At 34.0% G+C, this 26,934-nt stretch overlaps 1 protein-coding gene across 1 annotated transcript; it reads left to right on the top strand.

The window, feature by feature from the left end:
• The first annotated feature begins 188 nt into the window (after positions 1–188).
• On the top strand, positions 189–26,934 carry LOC131843449 (histone-lysine N-methyltransferase, H3 lysine-79 specific). The gene is made up of 15 exons (XM_059192093.1): positions 189–393; positions 3,454–3,494; positions 4,596–4,734; positions 15,593–15,733; positions 15,846–16,031; positions 16,139–16,567; positions 17,001–17,164; positions 17,430–17,599; positions 18,260–18,417; positions 19,618–19,848; positions 20,470–20,676; positions 20,874–21,929; positions 22,513–22,717; positions 23,588–23,770; positions 23,982–26,934. The coding sequence occupies exons 1-15, from the start codon at positions 310–312 to the stop codon at positions 24,356–24,358; spliced, it is 3,771 nt and encodes a 1,256-aa protein (XP_059048076.1). The 5' UTR covers positions 189–309; the 3' UTR covers positions 24,359–26,934.

Here is a 26,934-nt window from a genome sequence, read left to right as displayed (position 1 = left end):
AAATCTTATTTTACGATTCATCTCTTATTTCGTGAAAATTAACTTCACTTTTTGGACAAATGTTACTAATATTTTTATTGGAAATAATAATGGCAAAATTATTTGTCTCTGCTTAAGGTACAATTAAAAAAAACACACGTTTAGGCGGCCATGATGGGAATTTGGAAATAATTTCAACATGGCGCCCGGTTGTTCGTATTGTGTGTGTGTGTGAAAGTGCAGTGAAAATATGTTAATACCTAATGTTTATAGTGATAATTTTAGTGTTTAAGTGAAAAGCTTGTGCTTTAATGCAGTGGTTTTCTTATCATGGCATTGGATTTACGCCTGCATTCTCCAGCAGGCGCCGAACCTGTTGTTTATACATGGCCCCTTACTTCGGGTCATGGCTCGGTAAGGAAGTCGTTTGTTTTCTTCTTACACCTACTTTCTTAGTTGTTGTTCTTTATCAATGATCATGACAGAATGTAATTGTCTCTCATTTATATCACTGTTGTCAAGAAATGCCTGGTTGTCTATCCATGTTAGACAAGTCTAAAATATCTAATCTCAAATGTCCTGTCCACAACGATTCTTAAAAGGTATGTTCACATGAAGTTTGTTTTTGTTAAACTTCATGTTATTATTCCTTATAAATAAAATTGTTTTATAGCATTGTAAAATTTTATGCAATGTTTATGAATAACATTATTATTAGGCTATTCTTCATATCACATGGGTTACAATAAAGAGTGTATTGACCTCGTGTTTTGTCAAGGTGTCGGCTTTTTTTAGATATGTACACACTGTTGCGTAGTTTTCACTCGTCATTCATTGTAGTTTATTTTATTAAAAGTTTTGTCTACACAATGAAGAATGTAAATGGAAATATATGATTAATAATTGTGTTATAAATAAGAAAATAACATTAATTGTAGAAATAAGTATAATGATAAATTCATATATTTTTAATACAATTAAAAACATTCCCTATTTTTATTGTATTATACATAAACCTTAAAAGTTGCTTGATTATACATTTTTGACAAGTATTCTTGTTAACCAACTTTCTTGTTCTTTTCATTTATTTCTTGATATATATAATTTTAAAAAGAAGTAATTGTTGTTTATTTTACAAAAAAAAAATCTTGTGTGTCCAAATAAACTTGTTTCAGTTTATTTGACTAACTTTATTTATTTTTAGGTCTTTTACACTAAACATCAATATTTTTCTTAGGCTGGGAAATAAATAAATATGAAATAAAAAGAAGAATTGTAATTAAAAGCAAACAATACAAGACAGTTTTAGTGATATTCAAATAATAATTAAATAAATATTTTATTGTAATGGTAATTATAATAACCAGGACCCTTCACACAACACCATGAAGTCCTAAACTAAGCTATTATTTTTTTATATTTAACACAATATAATATAGGTACATGGAAGTCATCCAGAGCAATACTAACAATCATACTAATGAATACAAAGTTTCTATTGTATCTGCAATCAGTAGTAAGGTGGTGTGATAAACCTTAAAATAATTTATAGGTAATGGAGGTATTAAGAGTTACTTCAAAATTATTATATATTAATGAAAAATTACCTATAATTAAAGATGTCTATTGAGTTTCTTATTGAATTGTTACCATATTAAAAGTTGATGGCAATATGCTTCTTAGCTTAGTACACTACACTAATTAAAGTACTTAACTAATTTTATTTTTTGAGACCTCAGAGCTTTTTGTAGCTGAAGAAATTTATTGTGTGACCTAGTATTTTTTACATTATATTTGTTTGGTAGTTCATTATTTTGTAGGTTATCCTCCTTTTTAGTATTTTGTTAAAGATAGTTTAATTAAAGTGTGATTTTGTGACAACCCTTGCAATTTTGTGAGCACATAGGATAACCTCTGTACTAGTACTAACTTTGTAGTCATAGTTAATGTGCACACATTCTATGGTGCATACACTTTCAAGTGAGTTATAAAGATGACATTTAGAATTTAATTAGTAACTAACTGTTACTTTTAAAAATGTAAAGGAGTTTTATATAATTATATTTGTTTGTAATGTGACTTATTTTCTATAATTTAGTATCATTGATGTCCATAGGAAACATATGTTAGAGGCTAATGCTATATATAATGAAAATGAACAAATGGTTAAATAATAATTTCAAACCAAAAACTTCTATAATAGTTAAGATAATTGTACTATAGGGCCTAATGAAAGTCAGCTGTAATTAGTGATATTTTTTAACTAAATAGTTCTGCTAATATAACCTCAGATTCTGTTGTTATTTAGGAAATTTATTTTAACAGGTTGTCTGCTGTTTAATGCATGGAATTCTACAAAATATAAATTATTGAACTATGGTTTAACTTAATTGTGTCATTTGTTTTTCTACAAAGCCATCTATTGAGCACAGGATGAAAACATTTGTTAATGTAATTTGCTAAATAAAACTGATAGCTGTAATGCATAAGGTAATTTTTTACAAAAAGTATATCATTAAAAGCAAGAATAACTAAATAGTGCTGTCTACATTTTGTGCAACCTGTTAAAATAATTTTCATAAATAACAATTGAAATAAACTTTAAAATTATAGTGCATGAGGTCTGTTTTTGCAACAAATAAAGTTGAAAGGTTAGGGAGGTACCTGTTCCTCTACCCATCCTAGGAACCGCAGCTGACATCTACTTGCTTTCATAATGCCTATATATTATAGAAGTTTTTTAGCAGGTACAAATTAGGCATAATTACCTGTACTGGGATGTGGGCTAATACGACCTGTCAGACTCTTGTGCTCATCATATTTTTTATCACTATTCCTACCATCCAATTCGGCTAGTTACTTCAGTTGAGAAAAATTGATTTATTTCTTAAATAACAGTGCCATTATTTGCCAAATTTTGTGCCAAACTTTATAAAGTTCATTTAAATAGTCCTACATCCACTTTCCAAATACCATAAAACATAATCTGTAATGATATACATGAATACTGATGATATAGATAGGTATAATAAAATGACCTATATTCATAAATAATTATTTTGGTGTTTACTTTACGTAATATTTACTATTTGCAAAATGCCAGTTAATAGTCAGTACAAAAACAGTAGAAATATGTACATCACATCTTTCTTAGTAAACTATCTTACATTACTTTGCCTATCCTTTGTTACTTGCCTGTGCATGTCTTACATAAGAAAATTTAAACAAAAAACAATACATATTTTGTGTTTTTACCATTGTATTTCTTGTGGAGTGTTGGTGTACAAAAGTATTTATGACTGCAGTATAGAAAAATAATTCTTAGGGGTCAGATGACAACATAACAGTTTCGCATGGATAGACAGCTAGTATGCATACATTTAGCTATTAACATCAACATGATTCTGAGACACTTGTATTATATATACCATTATTTAGTTGAATTTTGTTCTATGTTTATGTTTGTTGTTTCAGGACAAACACGATGGGGCCTTGGAGATAGTGGAAACCATACGGTGAGTTACTCAATATTAAGATCAATTAAATACTTTGATAAATCATCATTTGTATATTAGTAAATGTTTTTGTCTTTTTAATTAAGTCAGTCAGTAGTTTGCATCCATTTTAAGAACTTCGAAGGACATACGACTTAGAAGGGAAACATGTAAATATAAAATAACAGAATGAGAAAGTTGTTACTTTGACTGTTCTTATAAAGCCAGGTACATACATATGTTATAGCTGGTGTCTTCGTGAGAATGGAAAAGTTTTGTTTGATTGTTTTATTGCACAAACACATACTAGTTTCTAATTGTCGTATTAACAAAAATATTCCAAATAAATATTTATTCTAATCCAATTCCAATTCCATTACTGGTATGGTAATGGAATTTTGTTGCTATTTATGGTATTATAACTATTAATATTATTATACAATAGAGCTCTGCATTATAACATTTAATTATTATTATTGTTCCCACACGTCGGAAATAAAACAGGAACCAGTTTGGCAGGTTAGCAAATTCTCTGTGTGGTGGGTTTCGCCAGTTCTAACATTGCGACCTCATATCGACCGAGCATCTTATTGATAGCCTTGAAACTGCCCTCTTTTTATTTTCGTTGTATGCAGTTTAAACTAGTAGCAGAAAATAATACAATGCAACCTACGATCCTTAATTTTTTTCCTTATAGGTATAAAGTAACAGTATTATTATTTACTGTGTCTACTGTCTGTGATTTTAAACATTCTATTACGTTGTTACCACACTGCCTAAAGATCTCTATAAACCTGCAATATGCTGTCAGATTAACATCAATCCAATAAGAAATAATAATAATTTAGAACATGTTTTTATTATTTTATTTTCATTCCCATTGTAATTAGACTACTAACATCTAAACATATTTCAAAGAAATGGATAGCATTATTTGGTTCTGTAATCGTGATGTAAAATAGGCCGACACAGGAACAAAATATTACCATAAGAGTTCCATTTTACTTCATATTATAAACACACTATAATATAATACACCATGTACCATAATAATAGTAATATGTATATAAATACACACGCATATTTTAAGATGTTTGTTATACAGTATGTAATATTATCCAGGTGGGTGTGCGACGACTTACCAGAGATGAAGGCTGCACTCGAAAACAACATCCTGTGCGACTACGACACCCACTCCTACGAAAGCATGAGAGCTCTTTGCGACCGTTTCAACCGCGTCATCGATTCTGTTGTGGCTCTGGTAAATACTCTTTTATTTCTTTCACTGTTTTATTATTTTAATCTTACTAAGGTCGAATCTTATAAAAGTAAGATTCGTTAACGACTCGCATTCAAAATGTGTTAAACGAGGTAGACTATGAAGTCGTCTGCGTGCGTATGATTCTGGCAAGCAACTTGCTGTGTTTCGGTTGAAGGGCCGTGAAATTACACGATAAGAGGTATAAACACCTAAATCTCATAACAATTATTCTCTGCACTACCTATGGTTGTCTGGTAGAAAATAGCGTATGGTGTTAACTCCGCCATATATATAGGCAACGGTTACTACTTACCATCAGATGGATTTTCAGCTTGTTGTATTGAATGTAATGGTATTACATTTAATTTAAAAATGTTTGACATTTCTAGTACTCTATTATGAGTTGATTTTTTTATCTGTACAAGAAGAGTAGCCGATTGTTTGTTTTATTTAAGGTCTGTTAATTGTCTGGATAAAGTAAGTCTAGTTAGTGAAGGTTTAAATCTAATTTTGATCTAATAGCCTGACTAACAAAGAACTACTAAGTTAGACCATGGCAAACTCGGAAATAGATAGTTTATTGTTTTCGTCATCATACTGTTTCATTTATTTTTATTTGCCACGATTAACCAATTTGGTTAACAAACCGAATTTATGAAAATAATCATGGTTTATAATAAAAGAATCTCATATATATTTGGACTACGCAAATATGACCACGTTTCACATTATCGTTCACAGCTCAAGTGGCTCCCTGTTCGCCTTCGCCGTGACTGGCATATACTCTCTCTTTACTTCACATTCTTTTTAATCCTGTTACTCCTAACTATCTTAAAGAAAGATTTTCATTTCTCGGAGAGGCACAAAACCATGGGTTGCGTAGTGCATCAAATCTCCTCCTTAAAACTCCTTCACATAGTTCCTCATTCTACAGTAAATCCTTCTCAGTCCATGCTGTTCGCCTTTGGAATTCTATACCTTACTCCATTCGTAGCGCACAATCACTACCCATTTTTAAGAGCTCGGTTAAATCCCATTACCTTCCCACTTAAATCTCCCTGTATTCCTTCTTGCTATGTGTCTTGTTTCTTTGCATATGACATTGTTGTTTTGTACTTGTATTTATATATTTATATATGTATGTATATATTTTATATATAGTATATATAATGTGTGTTATTTTCTAATATTTATTGGTATTATTATCCTATCCCTATTATTACCTTTATATATATATTCTTCCATTCTATTCATGCGCCACTTACCACTTTTGTTATATTTTCTCTACCTAAAGGTTGTCTGGAAGAGATTGCTTCTAGCGATAAGACCGCCTTTTGTACTTCCATATCTCTTTTCTGTCTAATTCTTATGTATTAATTCGATTGGTGCAATAAAGAGTTTATAAATAAATAAATAAATAAATAAATATAAAACAAGATACTCGGGTCAAAGACTACTTCTTTCCTATATTCGTGTGCAAAATATTTTTTTTTTTACGGTTCTTAATTATTATTATTATGAATAATTTAATTAACTGACTCAATATTAAAACATACATTTCCTTTTGTCATTTTATTATATATAGGGAATCATTATGATTAATATTAATTATTATTATTTGTTAAATTTGTAATTAAATATTCACATTGTATTAAATTTGCGTGCTCAAAATGGAGCTGAATATGGAATTGTGTACATATTCCTAAGAACAATGTAATCTTCAAAGCAAATAAATAAATAAATATTTATAAAGTTTATACATTCCGTACCAGATTTTGACGTACCAACATGCTAAGATCTACTACATATATATAAACATTAGATATATTTTTTGTATAATTTAGTTTTTTTAAGGTATGTAATCCTTAATCTGACAACCATTTACATAGGTACTACAACCAAATTATTAGTTAAAGTTCTTAGGAGTCCAACCCGTTCGAACGCCTGAGAACATTGTCAGTTTACAATTTTATTTTCATTATAATAAAAACTAAAAACGGAACCATAAGAGTCCACGAATGTGACTCGCGGTTTACTGGTTTTTACTTCATAAGTCACTATAATCATAATAATATATTTAGATACAACTGCTTCCAAATATCGAAAACTACTTCGATACCTTATTTATAAATCTACGTCAGAGTCGCGTGATTGCTTAATACGTTTATTAATGGACAAGACGAGTATTGTGAGTTCATTGACTCTGCAGTAGAATAAAATAAATGATCATGAGCAAAACAAATAAGTCAGTTGGATGTTTTTATAAGTTTTTATTTCACTTCCTTAATATATATGTATTTCGTACCAATTCTTTTTTTTTTAATATGGTTGGGATGCCTAACAAAATTTTGGATACTTTTGTAATTCCGATACAATTGCAATATTGCTGGTCTCATGACGGAGTTGGAAGATGGCCATAGGAACTATTTAAATATAATGGCACTATTCTAGTTCAGTCTCGTTAGATTATGTAATAGAAGAAGATAGATGTTACTAATATTTAACATATAAAAGCTTTTTAGCTGTTTCTAAAATATAACTAATGTGATGTGATTTTTTTTCTTTAGATTGGATTTCTTAGATGGATTTTTGCGATATAATGCCATATTTTTTGTAAAAAAATTTCATGACGGCGATAATGAATAACTGTTAATTGGCATTATGCCGTATTGATACAAGGTCAGTAACTGACGTTAATTTCGGCGCCGAAATCTGAATCTTATTATTAACATGGAACTATTGGCCAAATAGGTCGGATCCATATTTCACAATACAATAGATTTCAGTTGCAGTTAGTTGTTTTGATGTTGCAAAAAATAACCATTTTTAAGTACGTTTATGTAATATTAAAAAAAAATAAAAAAAGAGGTGTATGTAGTAAATAAGATATTTACTTAAGACAAGCTGGTTACCCATGACTCCGTCGTTCTGTCTTATAAGATTAGTTATCGGCGAGTGAACGTCCTGTCAAAATCGGTTCAGACATTTCAGAGATTAGCTAGTCAATCAGACGGACAGACAAATATGTATGATTTTTTTTATATCAGTACCGTTTCATATGTAATTAGTGTAAAACTGTTTATTTGAAATTACAAACAGACAATTCTATTTCATTTATTTGCATAGATTCGTCAAATAGCCATGCAGTAGATTTTCCGTCATATTACATCCCGTCGCATTTAAAAAAACCATTATACATTTAAAAAGTATTATTACCATACAACATTGGCTGCATCCCTTCTACTATTATGAAAACAGGAACGTGACATAATTAGGCAATCGACCGTGAATACCATGCGTCACTCGCGCCCTGACCTTCACACAGAAGTTTATTCCAGAGCGATCCGATGACTCCTACTACCACCCAACGCCCTTCTACCGAACTCATCTCTACTCACTATATTCATATTTCGGTTTATAAACACTTATACATACCGGGAAATAAATAAATTGTTTGCTTTAAAACTAAGAGGAGGTTCTATATGCTGCTGTATTTTTTTAACATTTGCGACCAATTTTCTTTTCTTATACGGGGTTAACTATTGTGGTATTTTTATTTAGATGAACATAGCGCCAACTCTAGCCCCTGCTCTGAATTACCGTATTTTAATTACCCATTATTCAAACATAAAAAATGACAATTCATATAGGGACGCTGTAGTTTGTTACCGAGGTCAAAACAAATAGAATTTAAGATCACTTATATTCTTAAAGCCCAAAACGTACGTGGGTATTTATTGTACTTAGGTAACTAGTTAGAGTTACCTAAGTACAATAAATACCCACGTAGGTATAATTATATTCATATTATTAGGTAATGCCAGTATCGAGAGTTTCTAACGATTATTACTATACTTATCTTCTTATGCTTAGAATGTTATTTGAGAGTTCTCTCTCTCGAGTTGAGAGAGTCAGAAAAATATTACAATGAACACAGGTAAAACAGTTCGATTAGTTGTTTGTTGCAGGTTATTAATGAATTCCGCCGTTCCGGTGGGTTGCACAGGTCGTGTAAATAATGAGGCCAATAAATCGTAATGCATTTGAAATGTAGGTTAGGTGACAATAACCACTTTCAGTCGTTGTTTTGTATTTCATATACATTTAATTAAATTACGTCCGTATACAGTGACAACACTTCCATTTTATACAAAATTTTATTAGTTAGGTTGTCTTAGAAGTCGTATTGCCGCTGAGTTTTTATTAATGATATATTTATAATTACTTGTATAAATACAATTAATTCCACTTTATGAGGCAATATAATATGAATAGAAATATGATTAATCTCCTCTTATTTTTTATATTATATTATAACCTGGTCTTATCTTATTACCGTAATACGTAAACCCTGTGACGATAAAAATAAAAAAATGTTTTTAAAATTGGGTTTTTTCACAATTGGTAATGTAAAATATGATTTGTTCCATTTTATCGTTGTCGGAATTCTAAAAAGCTTTTATAGAATTTGGCCCCGTTTATTCTTTAAAATCAAAAATCTTTTTATATTCCGTAATATCTCGTAATAACCGAAGTTGACATACACTGCCAATATACTGCTTCCTAAATTATATTGCTCCCGCATAGCATTCAAAATACGAATTATGTGGATTGCTATATTGGATTTTAAAGTAGAGAACTAAAAATGTATCGGTACCAGATTTAGCTTTGATTTAATAATAAATAATAATAAACACATACCTTTTTAGTATTAAAAAAATATTTCAAGCGTGATTCAATACCAATAAAAAAAATTTTTTACGAATAAACATGTTCAGTAATATTAACCTACTAAAACACGGAAAGACGTTTTCTCCTTGAAGATATTTTTACACAATTGGCACTTGGCATGTAGTGTTTTCATTAAGGACCCTGCTGAGTGAACATTTTAATATGAATTAATGTTTTACTGTACGACCTGTGTTTAATTGACATACCAAAAAATTTTCCATTTTCACTCACATTTTCTTAGGTCCTCCTTTTCTGATATACCAAAAGGATAGGAAGGCAATCGATCGACTAACCCACGAAAAATCGCACTTATAATGTATATGTACAATTACAATGTACCTACATTTGCTCTTTGCGCTCTATACTGAGCCATAAATGTCTAGTCTAAATCTGTCTTCAAAGTAACTGCTCACTCATTCCCTTTTAATATAGTTTTCTCGGTAATACTTTCCGTCAGGCGTTTGTTGAAGAGACTAGTTTGATTAAATAATATTACAATGAACAATTCAGCGTCTAACATTAGTCTGCTGAAGTAAAGTAACATGTGCGAATACGAAACGATACGGAGAATGTGGGGCAGTGAGGGGCAATAGCGGAGCGTGGGGCGCAAACTGCAGGAGGGAGACATGAGGGCCAAGATGGCGGCGAGGACGCAACGATCGATGTCCGCCACACTCCACAGACGCCGCGTGTGGATCTATTTATAAATACGTTGTTTGCATTTGCATCTCATCAAATATTATTTTTTATGATGATAATATATCATATCCAGGTGACTATTACAGGTGTCCTACCTGTAATACTCACAGTTCTGATTACATTGGCGTCGTTTTGGCATGAAACTATTTAAAAAATAAACATCTATTTTTGTCTTCTTCAATATTTTTTCATCAGTATCTTTGTTGATGTATCAATGGTACTGATTTTGCGAACGTGCATCTATAGATTTGGTAATAAATCAAATATATAGACGCACGTTAGCTTAGTCAAAAAAGATATATGGAACGTTTTATCACGAGTATGTCATACTAATTGGTATGCACATACTTTGCCTAATCGTAATGCGTTATATAAGTCTTACTTAGTACTCAAGCATCGCATATTCTTAGGCACCGTCGTTGAAAAGAGCAATATACACGTCATGTAAATTAATAAAATATGCCACTCTGGTTGAAATATAGCAATACAATAAAATATCGAGTATTGAGTTACAATATAAAAGAACGAGAACAAACGTATGAAGGTTACTATTGGCGGTGTATATTACAATCTCTATGGTGTTGTTTAAGTTACAGTTTAATGTTAATGTTACAGTTTTCTATCAGATAATTCCAGGGCATATTGTCATTATCATTGTGTATAACATCTTTTCATATTATGTGTGTCCTGTGGTATGATTATGCTGCTGAATAGGCTTTTTTTTTTAATGATAATGGATTGGTGCACCCGCCTGCGCTAACGGTTTACACTGGCGGGGCATCAGTGGAGGATGATAAGATGAGCATGAGATCAGACCAGTTAGCCCATCGTGAAAAATTCACTAAGAATTTATCACGATGGTTTCCAGGGGGAACCGCGTGGAGGTCGACCTGACATGGTACATTGCTAGCAATAAGATCATCAATCTACATTACTAACAATCCCCTTTCCCTCCGCTGAATAGGCTTAGAAGCTGGTAGGTTTATGTAGGAACCTTGAACGAACTCCTTCTCGTCCTACTCATACTTGTACCATGTATTTGTAGTAGGTATATTAGACTTTATGGTTTTTGAAAATGTGTTGTTTTACTACCATAAATGTAAATATGGGCAAAATAGAACAATGCTAAGATTACCGAAATTGACTTCAGTATGATACTAGGTACCTAATAGTCGGCAGACTAATAGTCGTTCGTTATGGCCGCATGTGGGGGCGATGACCGTAATATAGAGGGAACGCGAATGTCTTACGTAGAGTTAATGACCTTTTTTTTGGCTGCGCCAGAGTTGATCTGTGCTCAAACATAGATCCTTTTTTTTACTCAAACACTTATCCGGTTCTCAGTTTGAGAAATAATAATTAGATTCGTAACATATTGTACTCAGACTACGGAAGATTAATACTATTGGTACTTTTAAAAATGTGTTTGTATCATAGAACACACGATTGTATTACAATGAATGAAGGTGAGTGCTAGTTGGTACCAGTATTGCAGCAAATTATCGTGAAGGGCCGCTTTCTAATTTTCACAAAACATGGTTAGATTACATATCTATAGTCAGTGACGCAACGTGTGTTTTATATTAGCGTATGCTATGTGAGTCAGAAAAAATCCATAATACCTGGATACAATATTACGAGTATTACCCAAGTTTCTCCTGGTTGACGTAGGTACATCTGACAATAACAGAATATACCGAATTAATGTGTTAATAAATGAGATTATATTATGATATTAGTGTGATCGTGATGATCAGCATGATGAGATTGCATCAAAACTCGCCTACCCGGAAGCTATCCCAACCGTTTATTTCATTGCTCCTTTGGCATCGTCATGCATGTAAATCATCTTGTCTTGGAGACGTATGTGTGAAATATGACTCCGCCACTAGACTTGTTTGAACATCTTGCTAGAAACAGCAGCTCGTTTATTTTAATCCATCAACACCTAACATCCGTGGTATGCAACTAATGCACGTTGGATTATTATTACTCTAGAGTAACACTCCATAGCCAGAACGTTTTGACATTTAAGGGATCCAGATTAAACTAACGTCATAACTTTTTACGCTCATTAGTGAAACATTCTATCCACTATAGTATTCTACGATAAATAATAAAATCGCTTATTCTTGTTAATATATTTTATTTTTAGACAATATATAAACTTTAGGCACAAGAATTGTATCTATGTATTTATATCTGTTGTCCAGTACCCATAACACAAGCTCTACTTAGCTTGTGACTAGATGACGCTGTGTGAATTTTCCTGAAATATTATTATTTTTGAAGCACCATAAATTTTACAATGGCCTTTCTTGGGCGCACCGTAAATTCCCACGTGTCTTAACTAAAATGTGAGAAGACAACAACATAAAAGGAACCTTTTTTTTAAATTTATTTTATCTTTCAGAATCATACGGATAAATTGCGAATGTTTAGTGCTTTATCTAAATGCAGTGTAACATTGGAAACACTGCAAAGGCAATATGTTGTTGTTGTATGAATATTGTTCAATTTGAGGGAAATCTAAAGAGTTCATCACATTTACATCAATACTTACTTGAAGTAACTATTATCGAAACAATTTTTATAGAATGTTTATGATAACTGACAAGCATTAATCTCGTATAAATAAACTTTAGAATTAACTGTCACAGCACTTAGTTACTCACTAGGTTTCGTGAGTAACTAAGCGCTGTGACGCTTTCCTCTCTGCATGTACTCCGTGTTTGATATCGATTTGTCACGCATCTTCCCCTAACCCAGTTACCTACGCATTATTATGTTACTGAGAAATTGGGGTGCTGTGTACACACACAGACTGATGATTTATATTCATTATTGTATTTCAATTACTTAAATATATGTAATATAATCGACTCAAAAGTGAATGTTTTTAATTTTGTGATATATGTATGGTTGATATCGTTATATAAATATAACGTAATATTATGTGGTTGTATATGTTGTAGTCTTATTGGATTGAGGTCGATCAGCAATACTGGCAGTTTGAAAAAGAGATCATTGTTAGAATTTCAACAATAGTAGATAATATTTAGCCATTACAATTGTGCCCTATAAATAATAACGCTGTTCTTTCTTTGTATAGTTTTAGTTTTTAGATGATGTTAATTATAATTTATGATAATGACATAAAAAAATATGCAATATAACATTCTGTTTTAACAGGGATGTTTATTATATACTATGTAGTTATTTTACTTATTTGCCAAATAGTATGGATAATTAAAACACTATGTGATTGAATATCACATAGTGTATATAAAGGAAAAATAATCTATGAATTGGCAATTAATTTAAATTGTATAGAGTGTGGTTTTTGTGTTTGTGTTTGTACGTTTATTAAAACGAGATGGTACGCCACTAGTGACTAGGTATACGTCACGTGTGTCGCAATAGCCGGCCACGGCGGCCACCGCCACCTTATAGAGGTCGTTATTGATTTTCCAGTTCCCGCTAAATATAGCAGCTTATACATCTCTACATAACGAATTAAACGTAGATACAAGTTATACAAACATTAACCAATCGGTAAAGGTTTTATAATTTTACTTCCGATGGTCGCGGGTTCGACTCGTCGCACGATGCCAACATTATTCATAACTGTGATTGTATTGGTCTGGTTGTTAAATATATTGAAAAGTACTATATTATATATACATATATATATATATATATATATATATGTCCGTATGTATTTTATTTACAGAAAATATATATATTAAGTATTTTTATCAGTTGCTTAGTAGGTACCTGCCCATTATTCAAGCTCTATTACTTAACTAGGGATTAGATGGCTCTATGTGAGTTTTCCATTGGTTATAGATAAAATGAGCATTATATTTACAATAAAATTTGAAAAACTACTTCATTTTTGATAATATTTAGTTATAAAGTGTAACTATAATTGGTTCAAATTCCGAATAAAAATGTTTAAAAGAACTAGTCGTCGGCAGCAGATGTTCATTGCACGTGTTCGTCGCATGCACCTGACCTCCGACTTTATTTTTTACAAACTATAATGTCGTATTTTCGTATTTTTAATACTCTATCCTAAGGTGAAACAATTTATTTTTTCTAAAATTATATTGAAATCAATTAACTGAGTGAATGATTTACTATTATTATGAATCGTCTTCTGTTTTTCATTATATATAATGTTTAGTAGCATATACCACAAACACACACATTGAACATATTCTTTTATTAAAAAACTGTTAATATCTTTATATGATATAATTATATAATAACCAACATTGGATATTGTATAATTATATTATTGTAAATTACCAAATGGTAATTTACAATAATATTCTACTTTGGATACGTTTTAATAAGTAGATTTCGTGGTGGATCGACCAATATGAGTTGGAGTTTGAAGGTTGATTAGGACTGGTATAATGGCTTAAATTATATTAAAAGATAAAAGAATTCGTAAAATGAAAAAGGTGAAAAAGTATTGTAGCCGAAAAGATCTATTAAATTACTTGTTTAGGGTTCCCAGAAGCTACTCGTATGTAACTCGTACTTTGTCGGTATTTACCGGTTATAATCAAAGATAATTTACTAAATCATTAGTTCATACTCAATGAAAAACACATTATAGATGACATTCCTTTATTTTCTCACTTCACATAAGTTACCCATCCACCCTTACCGTACCGTACCCACCCTTCGATTTTTGCTATATTTCTAGGCATTAACAGCTATTGTATATGTACTAATTCTACTGTGAGTACTATTATTTTATAGTAACCATAAATCTAGTCGATATACCGTTACTTCTAGTTGTGTAGTGAGTTTGTTTGCACCAATATGATCAACGCGTGATATGGTCACATGTTTTTTAATCTTGTCTATGTATAGTGGCGGTAACGACCTGTCTGATTGTTTAGATCTAGTAGGTATATAGTATATTTGTAACTTCCTATCTATACTGCAAACCTTGATTTGTTGATCTCATTCAAGGCTATCAACATTGCTCTTAAATGACGTAGCGCTTGTATTGATCGGTCATTTCACCATGCCGGCAATGTCAAGGCTACAAAAATTATAGAGATAATATAATTTTTATTCTGTGCCGGTTTTGGTCAAATTTGTGTACATTCAAACACGTTTTCATAAATCAATTTATATATAGTGTACTTGATAGGCAAAAGTAAACAAAAAGAAATTTGTTTATTTTACCTCGTGTATTATTTTATTGAGCAAAATATTATTGTGTAAAACACTCCTCGAATGTTATTGTGTATTCGTATTAGTGGTACCAATTTTGATATATTTAATAATGCTGTTGTTGTATACTATTCTTAATTAACTTTATATATTACAATGATTCCCGCGTTACAACATCGCTACAATTTAAATTTGTGTGATTTTTAAATTTATAATTGTTTTTTTACAGGAAAAAGGCACTTCATTACCGACACAACGTTTAAACAAATATCCATCGAGAGGATTGTTAAAGCATATCTTGCAACAAACATACAATCAAGCTGTCTCTGATCCTGATAAGCTCAATCAATATGAACCATTTTCACCAGAGGTGAGAACCATGCAGTCTAAGTACTGCTACATTATAAGCATTTGATTATAAGTGTATGTAATTAAGGAAATTAGGATTGGTTATTTTTCATGTTGTATTGTATGTTTTCCAGGTATATGGAGAGACGTCATATGAGTTAATAAGCCAAATGATTGATCAGATAGATATAACAGCAGAAGATGTTTTTGTAGACTTGGGCTCTGGAGTAGGCCAAGTTGTATTGCAGATGGCAGCCGCCACACCGTGCCGCGTTTGCCTTGGTGTTGAAAAAGCAGAAGTTCCTAGCAAATACGCTGAGGTACATATATGTTACACATAAATTTTGATATATGATCGTTATTATAATACATAATTAATTATTATTGCTATACATATTTTTATATTGCTCTACAATTTTATTTTCAGAGTATGGACTTTCACTTTAGAATGTGGATGAGATGGTATGGCAAGAAATACGGAGAATATAAATTAATAAAAGGCGATTTTTTGTTGGATGAACATAGAGAAAAAATCAACGCTGCCACTATCGTTTTTGTTAATAACTTCGCATTCGGTCCACATGTAGATCATCAGTTGAAAGAACGGTTTGCTGACTTGAAAGATGGTGCAAAGATTGTGTCATCAAAAAGTTTTTGTCCTCTAAACTTCAGAATAACTGACAGAAACTTAAGCGACATCGGGACCATCATGCACGTCAGTGAAATGTCACCCTTGAAAGGATCTGTCTCATGGACTGGGAAGCCCGTATCTTATTATTTACATATTATAGATAGGACCAAATTGGAGAGATACTTTCAAAGACTGAAAAACCCGAAACTCAAGGTCAGCAAAAGGGTCTGTTTCCAATCACATCATCTTACTATTATATAGATTTTATATATTATATGGTATTATGTTTTGTCATAAATATTCATTGTTGTTAAATATTCTTGTATATGTTACATAGTAATTGTATTATGTACATAAGTATATACATATAAATGTATTTATTTATCAACTAGTAATGTTACTCATATTCATTCAAAATAACACCTATAATTATCTATTGATCAGTGACAAGACGTATGCTTGGCTATTTCTCTATTTTTAAATTCATAGCATTTAAGATATAATAAAATTCCTTATAAAATCTTTTTGATATTACATCTCTGCTTTAGTATAGCTAATATATTTTTACCTTTGCTTGCCATTGTTATAAACATGAAATGCAATACTAAATTTTACTGTGGTGTATAAATGTAGTATTAATTGGTGTTAAATTTATCAGGGCGCGCACAACGGTTGTGAGGAAGGCGAAGGAAGCAGTAAACGGCATTTGAGTGCCCCGCCAACGCGGCAACCCACGCCTGACCTGCTCAACGGCAATAGTAACCACAGCACCGGCTCGCTGCCTGAGCGCAGAAGAAAAGTAACTCGAGCGAGACCCGTCAGGTAAACAATCATCTCACTATAATACATAAACAATCGTCATTGATTATGTTTCATTGACTTATCCACAATTTTGTAGTTCTAAATGCGTGGAATAAAAATACCTATTGTCTCATAATCAATAAGATCATTGCATTATACATACTTTGTTAAATAATCTCTCATATTTATCGTACAGCTAAACTGTGTAAATATAACTATTTAGACAGTTATGATGTAATGATGCCTCACAATGTTTGAATTCGCAATGTAATATTTTTTTTGATAGGGGTGAGAATGGGAGAACAAGAGCACGTGCAGCAGTAGCGAAGCGACGTGTGGCGCGCCGCTCCAGCGATGAAACCGACGAAGAGTCAAGTGGTACTGACGATGCACCACCAGGACCCGAACCTGCGCCGCGAGAATGGGGTGCACCATGGGCCTCCTCTTCAGATTCAAGTTTGTTGCTTTTACAATTGGAAGTAAACCGTTTACAGTACAGTATCGTTTAGTTTTTATATAATTGAAGAGTACATGGCAAGGTAACGACATGTTAATTAAAATGTCGACTGTTGAAATTAGTTTCAAAAGGTCGAGCTGATCACGATTTCTGTTCGTCAAAAATCAAGTTTTTCACTTTCCTATGCCTAACAACGATGACTTAATACTTAGACTTAAAATATGTGTTAGATGAAACTGGTTATAACTATGTTATACAAAAACCGGTCTATCTCATAGTAATAAAACTTATGATTTATATTAGGTCTCTAGGCTTTTTAGTCACTTATTTCGCCCCGATCCATAATATCTAAATGTTTATACAGTTGTGATATGAGAAGCTTAGTGAAAGCTTCATAACACAAGTTTCTTAACCATCTAGAAATTTTGAATCAGGTGAAAATTGTCAACTTGACCTGTTCCTGATTTGCGGGTCATTATGTCTTATCACTACGAGATAGACCCGTCTTTGAGACCGAGATGTGCATATCTGAAGAAATCATAGAAATACATAACAAATATTAGTAAGAGTAAAGAATTGCGTGGCAATTGTTTTTCTGTCTTCCATGTAGAAGACCTGACTTGAAGGTAGTGAATTTCAAAGAATATTTTTGTTTGTAGATCGCAGCAGACGGTCGACGAGCAAACGTAGTGCAAGTGTAGGTGGCGCCCGTAGACGAGCCGCCCGAGCCAAACGTCGTCGCGGTCCAACACCTTTGATTGCCGGGCTCGACTTACTGCACTCCACAACACTTGCGTCGACATTACGCAATGGCGCCGTAAGTGTACTACGTTTTTTACGCACAATGAAATAGGGTATGACTGATTATTGGCTTTCAGTCATAATTAACTTTGTTTAGGACGACAAAATCGTATATACACTGATAGTGCATTACGTATACTACCCTCATCTGTAATTTGATGACAGTGTTTATATGTTACATGAAATGTAATTCTTTCAAGTGTAATGGCGCCCTTTATACGATGATTTTTATGTGCGTGTTGATGTTTGAAGTAATTTCTTCTAATGCAAAATAGTCTTTTGTTACTTATCTGTAGTTTAACAATTTAGACCAGCGGTGCATAATAAAATTATGGACTAGTTTTTCCCGCGACTTCGTCCGCGTGGAATTTAACTTTATTTTTCTAAAATAATAGTGGCCTAAGTTACTCCCTATTACATCAGCTACCTGCTAAAAAAGGTCCCGTCAAAATCGGTCCGGCCATTGCAGAGATTAGCCGGAACAAACAGACAGACAGAAAAAAAATTTTAGAAAATGTTATTTTGGCGTATGTTCCGTGATTATATTCATATGCGTATAGTAAAAAACGGTTATTTCAATATTAAAAACAGACACTCCAATTTTATTTATATGTACAAATTATTATGGAATTATGCACGCGCCTGCGTTAACGGTGTACGCTGGCGGGGTACCAGTAGAATGATGAGTATGAGGTCAGATCAGTTAGCCTATCGTGGTAAATTCGCCATGGATTTATTACTATGGTTTTCAGGGAGAACCATGTGGAGGGCAACTTAACATCGTACATGACTAGCAATGCGGTTATTAGTCTATATAGTATACACATTACTAACAATCCCCTTTCCCCCAGACTCAAAATTTAGCGTGTAACTCAAGTTAACCCATGTTCGATATATTAATATATACCTATATCATCTAATACATTGTTATTAACAAATAATATATAAGGGAGTATATTTTGTTTATAAAGTAACTTAGACCTTGATCAAAAATATCTATTTGAACCTAATATTTCATTATTATAAACTATAAGAAAGCAATAATTTGTGTGTGGTTAATAAGTTTGCAGCCAATGAGTAACTATTTGCTTTGTTTTTCATTGAAAACATGAATTAGTCATATGTCATGTTGTTGGTAATGAATTAACATAATACTAGTTTCTTTGAAAGCTCCATTTTTCATACATTTACATAGATGTATTTTTTGTAACAACAGGTGACTGTACCGCCTCCTGGGTGCGTAGAACAGCGTCTATCTGCGCTGGGCGTACAACTGCAGCCCGCAGACCGGCTGCACTCAGAACTAGATATACCACGCTCACCGCACACGCCGTACAGCTTACAGTTACTGCTCGACATGTTCAGAGATCAATATCTTGCTTTCATTAATCGTATGAACTCACCTGAATACGCTCTTGAAATTCGACACCAAATAGATAAAGAGAAGGTAAATAAATAATAATCTAAAGATGAATTATAATAAAAAAATAATGTATAGATTGTTCAATCAAAGTTTATTGTAAATGTGATTAATACATTAACAGTCTGTTTGATGCAGTCCAAATATATATAGAAATGTGGTCTGTTTGTATTCGTCTTGGTGTTGTCTGTGTATAAAATGTATGGATATAATATACTAAGAAAAAAATTTGAAGTATTTCTATTAATTACTACCCCATATGCATAATAATATAACATCTACTTTGATTGCTCTGTTTTTAAAATAGATGTCCATGAGTATTTCTTTTTTAATTACAAACTGTATTACATTAGCACAAGTGAATGAATTCTTGAAGTTTTATTAAATTTCAATTCGAATTCTTTTTTTCTAATATGTCAATATTACAAAAAGTTAAAAGTACTCATGCAGCAAAGTGGAATGTTAATGAATGCTTGAAAGTATTAAAAATCTTTAAAGTCTCTCCATGTTACTAAGTATCCTAAAGAATATCCTAAGACGATCCAATAAACTATATTCTATAATTATAGACATTATGTAGTAGTAGATATTTACCATAATAATATTTTTTATTCTATAACTTATTTTTTCTTAAATTTTTTTTAACAGGAAAGAAATCAAAAATTGAAATCAAGAGCGTCACAATTAGATAAACAGATCAACGTACTAATTAGCGACAGTGTCGCCTTGTTAAAAGCGCGCATGAGCGAATTAGGTATACATGCAAATAACACAGTGGATTTGTTGGCAAAAGCTAAGGAGATTGTAGGAAGACATAAAGAATTGCAAAGTAAAGCAAGCAAACTGCAGGCACAGGTATTTAGTATTTATATATTATTTTTATAAGTATACAGAAGGCAAAGGTTACTAATATCACTCGAAATCTATATGTTCATATAAAATACTGTATTTTTCGTCAATACTCTACCGTTATATATACTGATGCAATATCACAATTTTATTATTGTATGTATATGAGTAAAACCGTAATAAAATTTTAAATAACTTTTTAGGTAAACAATATTGAAGCTGAACAGGCTATGCTTGTTAAACAAAGAACATTTGAAATAACTGAGAAATATCGACAATTAGGTCACATACCTGCGGACGTAGAAATCACTCAGAATATTGCACACGATTGTATATTAAAAGAAATATCGGCCACATTGGCACATAGAAAAAGATTACATGCACAGGTGGGCCTGCTTCAAAATGAAATCGGCCAAATGGAAAGAGCTGGTGAGCAACAAAAAGTGATCCCCTCCTGTGTGCCGGTGGCCACCGTTAAACCTCACACGGTCAACTCGAAACCGAGAAAATCCAGGGAACATCGTTCGAGGTCCCAGGAGTGGCCCGACGTGCCGGACGTGGGAAAGATCGAAGAGCAGAATCCGGAAATACTGGCGCAAAAGATCCTAGAGACCGGTCGACAGATCGAAGCCGGGAAGATCTCTAAGCCGAACGTGATCGTAAACGGATACGCTCGGGAGCCCGACCGGCACTCGGAGGCGCACCGGCCGCAGCGGCCGGCCGCGCCCGTGCACCGCGCGCAGCCGCACGCCGCGCGGCCCGCGCACCCGCCGCCGCTCGCGCGCCGCCACTCGCCCGTCAAGCCGCAGAAGCCGCTCAACGTCGTCGCCAAGGTGCAGGAATCGCCGAAGGTGATCAACTTCGAGGACCGGCTCAAGAGCATCATCACGTCGGTGCTCAACGAGGACCAGGAGCACCGCAAGGCGACGCGGCAGCCGGCGCCGAGCCACGCCTACAGCAACGGTTACGTGCGGGCTGCGGGCGCGGCGCATGGGTCGTACGCGACGCATCCGACGCACGCGACCCACTCGCCCCACTCGACCCACGCGACCCACGCGACCCACGCGACCCACGCGACCCACGCCGCCCACGGGGCCCACGGGGCGCGGTCGGGCGGCGGTGGCGCGGCGGGCCCGCAGCCGCGCGCCAGCCGAGACTCGCGCCGCGACCGCTTCGCGTACGAGCGCCGCGAGCCGCCGCGGCTGCCCCCCGACATGCGCCACCACCCCGCGCACGTGCATCAGCCCGACTACACGCAGGTACGCACATTCATGTGACGAAGTGTCGACCGCTGCCGACCAGCTGGCTTTATAAGCCGTTTCGATTGAAGGGTAAAATCAATTTTACAAGATATGATGTTTGAGTTTCGAACATGTTACGTTTAATAAATTTATAATAAGGTTAAAGTATTAAAGTATAATTTAACTATAACAACTTTAAATTTAAAGCAAAATTGATTCGTTAACATAGTGTCTTAAAATTTACTTTCTTTTTTTATGTTTGAAATTGATATGGTTTGTAATGACGCACTTCCTAATTAAGATAGTTGGCAGTGTAACAGCTCTTCTGTAATATTAATATTTTTCACAACTTCACCGTATATTCGTAATTTAATATTTTTTTACGATTTTATAATAAATATTAACAAAGTATTGTAGAATCCTTGCTACCACCACACTGAACATCTCATTATTAACCACAATGTTACTTAAAATGTTTATAATAGCGACTGTACTGTGTAAAAAATGTCTAATATTTTGTTAAACAAAATTTACTATCATATTATTATTATTCACTATATTAAATTTATAAAGCGAGTTGGTAAATCAACAACTGTAACAGGTGTCACCGGCGAAGTTGGCGCTGCGACGACATTTGTCACAGGAGCGATTGGCAGCACCTGGCGCTCGCACTATTGGCGACCTTGTTAATGGGGAGATAGAACGGACGCTCGAGATCTCCAACCAAAGTATCATCAATGCAACTGTCAATATGAGCGCCCGCTATCACGAACCCGACCGCACGCCTCATCAACCCCCACTTGAAGGTATATATTATATTACAGGTAGAGACTAGTAGTATAAACTATATACATAGTAGAGACTGTTAAACACAATTCACAATTATTTATAATATGTGTAATCTCAATTTAAGTTATGTTTTTTCCTCGAAAATTAATTTGATCAATAGAATTCGCAACTTTTAGAATATCGGCCTATTATATAATTGTATTGTAACATGATAAATTAAACAGCTGATAGGTTTTAATGAACATTAAATAGACATTCACATTTTTTTCGCGATATTCGCGATAATAACATTTAAGTATGTTCTTTCTTCAATCGACAGTGAAAGCAGAGAACATACTGATCATATTCGGTCTATTCTCTAGGCGGTCAATGTGTTTGACTGATATATACAAAATTTATTCATTTCAAAATATTAAACTTGGCACAAGATGTTCCAGTAAGTACATAGATTTTTCATGGGAATTTGAACTAAATTGTACAGCACCAGCAAACCTATAGGTAAAAATGATTAAGAAATAAAATATTTACAGTGCCCAATGTGGAAATCAAGTATTGTAATCTATATATACATCTAAACATATAAATAAAATTGGAGTGTCTGTTGGTAATATTGAAATAACCGTTTTTTACTCATGTAGTAATATGTAACATATGAATATAAATACGGTACAAACACCAAAATAACATTTTTTACCATTTTTGTCTGTCTGTCGGTCTGTTTGTTCCGGTTAATCTCTGAAATGGCTAGACAGATTTTGACAAGACTTTTTTTTAGCAGGTAGCTGATGTAACTTAGACTACTTTTATTTTAGAAAAATAATGTTAAATTCCACGCGGCCGATGTCGCGGGAACAGCTAGTTAATACATAAAGTGTGTTATCGAACAGGTTTAGCAGCATGTCTACAGGCGCGAGTACTCGCATCAGATTATTGGCGTGGACGCAACGGGAGTGCCGGCAGTGGTGGTGAGTCCGAAGAGAGTATGCGACGTCGCACTCCGCCGCTCGATCCGCATTCTAACACGTCCACGCCTCTCGTCGACGAATTGCCTGACGGTGGCCGCCCTCCAGGTATGTTGCAACCGTGACAGTTTATGTTAACGTTACGTCACATTTTTTATGTTTTTGATAAGATATCATGCACTCTGTTATCGATATACTTGACAGACTTTATTGACCAGGTAATTTTATAATATTCTTTAAACCCTACCGACCGTGTCTTTTCCTACAAGTTTCTACTATGTAAACTTCCTATTAATATTGTAAACCTCCTCATCCACAGAAGGAGAAGGCGGCGAAGAGGTCGACGAGAGCAAATGGCAGGACAGAATCGCATTTCGGTTCGATCAGATTATATCGTTCGCATCGACCGCCATGGAAGACAAGCGACGGCGGTCGGACGAGGCGTGCAACACGTCGCCCGACTCGGGCATCGGGCACGGCGAGGCGGCGCGCGCGGCGGCGGCGGGCGCGGGCGGCGCGCGGGCGGGCGCGGGGGCGGGGCCGTGCGCGGGGGAGGGCGCGGGCGCGGGCGGGCGGTCGCCGTCGCCGCTGGCCGCGCACCACTTTAAAAAGCGGTTCTTCCGGCGCGAGCGCTGGGGCGCGTGGAGCGGCGCGCCGCCGCCCGCCGCCGTCGACTGGGAGCGGCCGGCGATGTGACGCGCGCGCAGCTAGCGCTGCGACGTCTGCCGGTTCGCGCACCGGCGCTGCTCCTAGTACATGCTGCGCAGAAGGTTTCAATCGTACGTGTGCTCGCTCCCCGTTGCGGACTCGCTCGCCGTTTGTGCGGTGACGTCACGTCGTCGGTTTACGATCGCAGTGATTACCTTGACAAGTTTTAAAGTAACATCGTATGCATTCAGAGAGTTGACTAAGCATTCTGAGATGATTTGTAATACATACTAGTTTGTATTCTTCCGTCAAAAGAAAAAAACTTGAATTAAGTAAGGCGATCGTAGACGAGAGACGATAGTTGTACGAGTAGATGACACGTTTTTTTCAGTCCCGTTCCTGTGGAATCCATAAGTGTGCGCGTGACGAGTTTCGTTAGAACACTGAACATGCACATTCATGGACAGTGCCACAGTGTTTGGGTGACAAAGTACATCTAACGATTTAAATCTTTTGCTGCGCCAACACGAGCGCTGACCGCGCTCATTAGCGTAATTTTTTTTATCGGAACACTGCCGACGCGAGAGAATGAGCGATTGTATTTTATGTAAATAGAGTCGGCTCGACAGTCGTCGAGTCATTCTAGAGCGGCGATCTTAGTCGGGCCTTCCTCGTATGTTGATTGTGCCGATTTTTGTTACATTTTTTTTTTCGAATATATAATGTAATTATGTATATTATTGAGTTTATTTTACGTTTAAGAATTGTAATTATTTAATATTAGTTTTATGTCGCCGTTCCGTTCGGGCGCTCCGACAAACGTTCGCGTTGCGACGGATTGTATTTCATGTGTTCATTTAGGTATTAGAGTTTTGAAATACATGACTCGGTGATGACGCAGCGGATCTTCCTTACGCCGGTCGTTTGATGAATGTTTGTTGTTTTATGAGTTTTGTTTTAAATGTTACGGGAAGCTCAGTCTGAATAATGTCGTCATTTCTTTGAAGATGTCTTGAGATTTACACAACATATATTTATAACGAACTACTGTCAACTACGGAAATATTATACGAAGCCACTGTAGTGAAGTGTAATTTAGTATAACTTAAAGGGGCTATTACAGATCTTTAGTTTTACAGTTGCCTTGCAAGCGATATTACTAAATAGTAGTTTAAATTTTATGGTTATGAAATAGCTCGTGGTCACTCTAAAAAAGAAAGTTGATAAGTAAAATATAAAGATTAGTCAGTACATAATAAATATGTATCTTATATATAAAATATTATAATTCATTAAAATAAAGAAAGTAAGTTTACTTGAATATATATTGTAGTTATATGAGTATGTAATATAAAATTTGAAATGGCAAGATGATTCTAATACATAAAAACACCGAAAAATTATAATCTTCATTGATTGCAGTAAAACAGAATGTTTTTGCAGCTGAATTGTGGCTAGGTTGCACTTTTTATAGTTTTTTTTATTATTAACGAACACATCATTTTATACAAAACTAAGTTATATAATTATACAATCGCTTTCATTTTTGAAATATGAAATATAATTTTTTCATGAATATTTTCTAGGTTTTATATATCCAACCTTTTAAATCAATTTTAATATTTGACATAAAAATAAATTTTATTATTAATCGAATCTAATGCTTTTTACTGCAGCCAATATTAGTTACTGATTATTGTTGTTAAATATAATAATAAACTGAAGATCAACATATGAACTTAAATGAAATAACTACTATTTAATATCATAACTAGCTGAGTTATATTAACTCCTTCTAAATACCAAAGAGAGAAAACATTATGAAATAGGTACATTTGTATAATACCTAGCAAAATTATATTATATCACATATGCATTATTGCTGTATTGTACTAAAAAGATGGTGGTTAAAAGGATGGTATAAGGACCCGAGCTATTTTGAAGAAGATTGTCAATAGCACTCATACATACATTTATCTTATGCATCCTAAAATTACCAGATAAGAAGAATTATATTTTATATAAAAAATTGCAAAAAGTATGTATATTCTTGCTTACGTCAGTAAGGATATATATTTTGATACAATAGATTTATTGTTTTCAGACAAAAGTCTTAAATAGTGCCAAAAAGCATGTTGTATATAAAACCTAACTTTTCACATGTTTGTTGTTTGTGTCAGTAATGATGTGTGTTGAATGTTTTATGAAAAACATTCGGACAACAGAGACGGATTTGTAATGTGCACTGTTACTTAATATGCAGAATGTAGTCTTACATAAAGTGTGTACTTTTGTATAGATATTTGACTCTCTTTTGCATTTTATGGATAAATTATGAGGTATAATACTTTTCTTACTGCCTTTAAACTTGACACTTGTTTCTTCTTTAAAAATTTCATACAGCTCATATATTATGAAAGTCATTATCTCAATCTTGAAGTGGAATAGCATGTAAGTTCCAGGGTTTTTCATGATCTACGTATATACGTACATGTATAAATAACACCAATTGCGCGGTTCACACAACTGCGATAATTTTGGGACCATATGTAATAAACTCTGAACCATATTGTATAATATAGGTAAATGTTTTCTTAACAACATAACTTTTGGTTTTTTCTTTT

Source organism: Achroia grisella, unplaced genomic scaffold, assembly GCF_030625045.1.
Source record: "Achroia grisella isolate CSIRO2021 unplaced genomic scaffold, CSIRO_AGI_Agris_v1 utg308, whole genome shotgun sequence".
Lineage (NCBI taxonomy): Eukaryota > Metazoa > Arthropoda > Insecta > Lepidoptera > Pyralidae > Achroia > Achroia grisella.
Note: the sequence above shows the minus strand (reverse complement) of the source record. Positions and strands in the feature narration are given on the sequence as shown.

Bases quoted from the DNA above. Each gene is read 5' to 3' on its own strand.
- LOC131843449 (XM_059192093.1), top strand. From the start codon at position 310: ATGGCATTGGATTTACGCCTGCATTCTCCAGCAGGCGCCGAACCTGTT. The intron at 15,734-15,845 runs GTGAGAACCATG...TATGTTTTCCAG, and splicing joins ATGAACCATTTTCACCAGAG to GTATATGGAGAGACGTCATA. The intron at 20,677-20,873 runs GTATTTAGTATT...ATAACTTTTTAG, and splicing joins CAAGCAAACTGCAGGCACAG to GTAAACAATATTGAAGCTGA.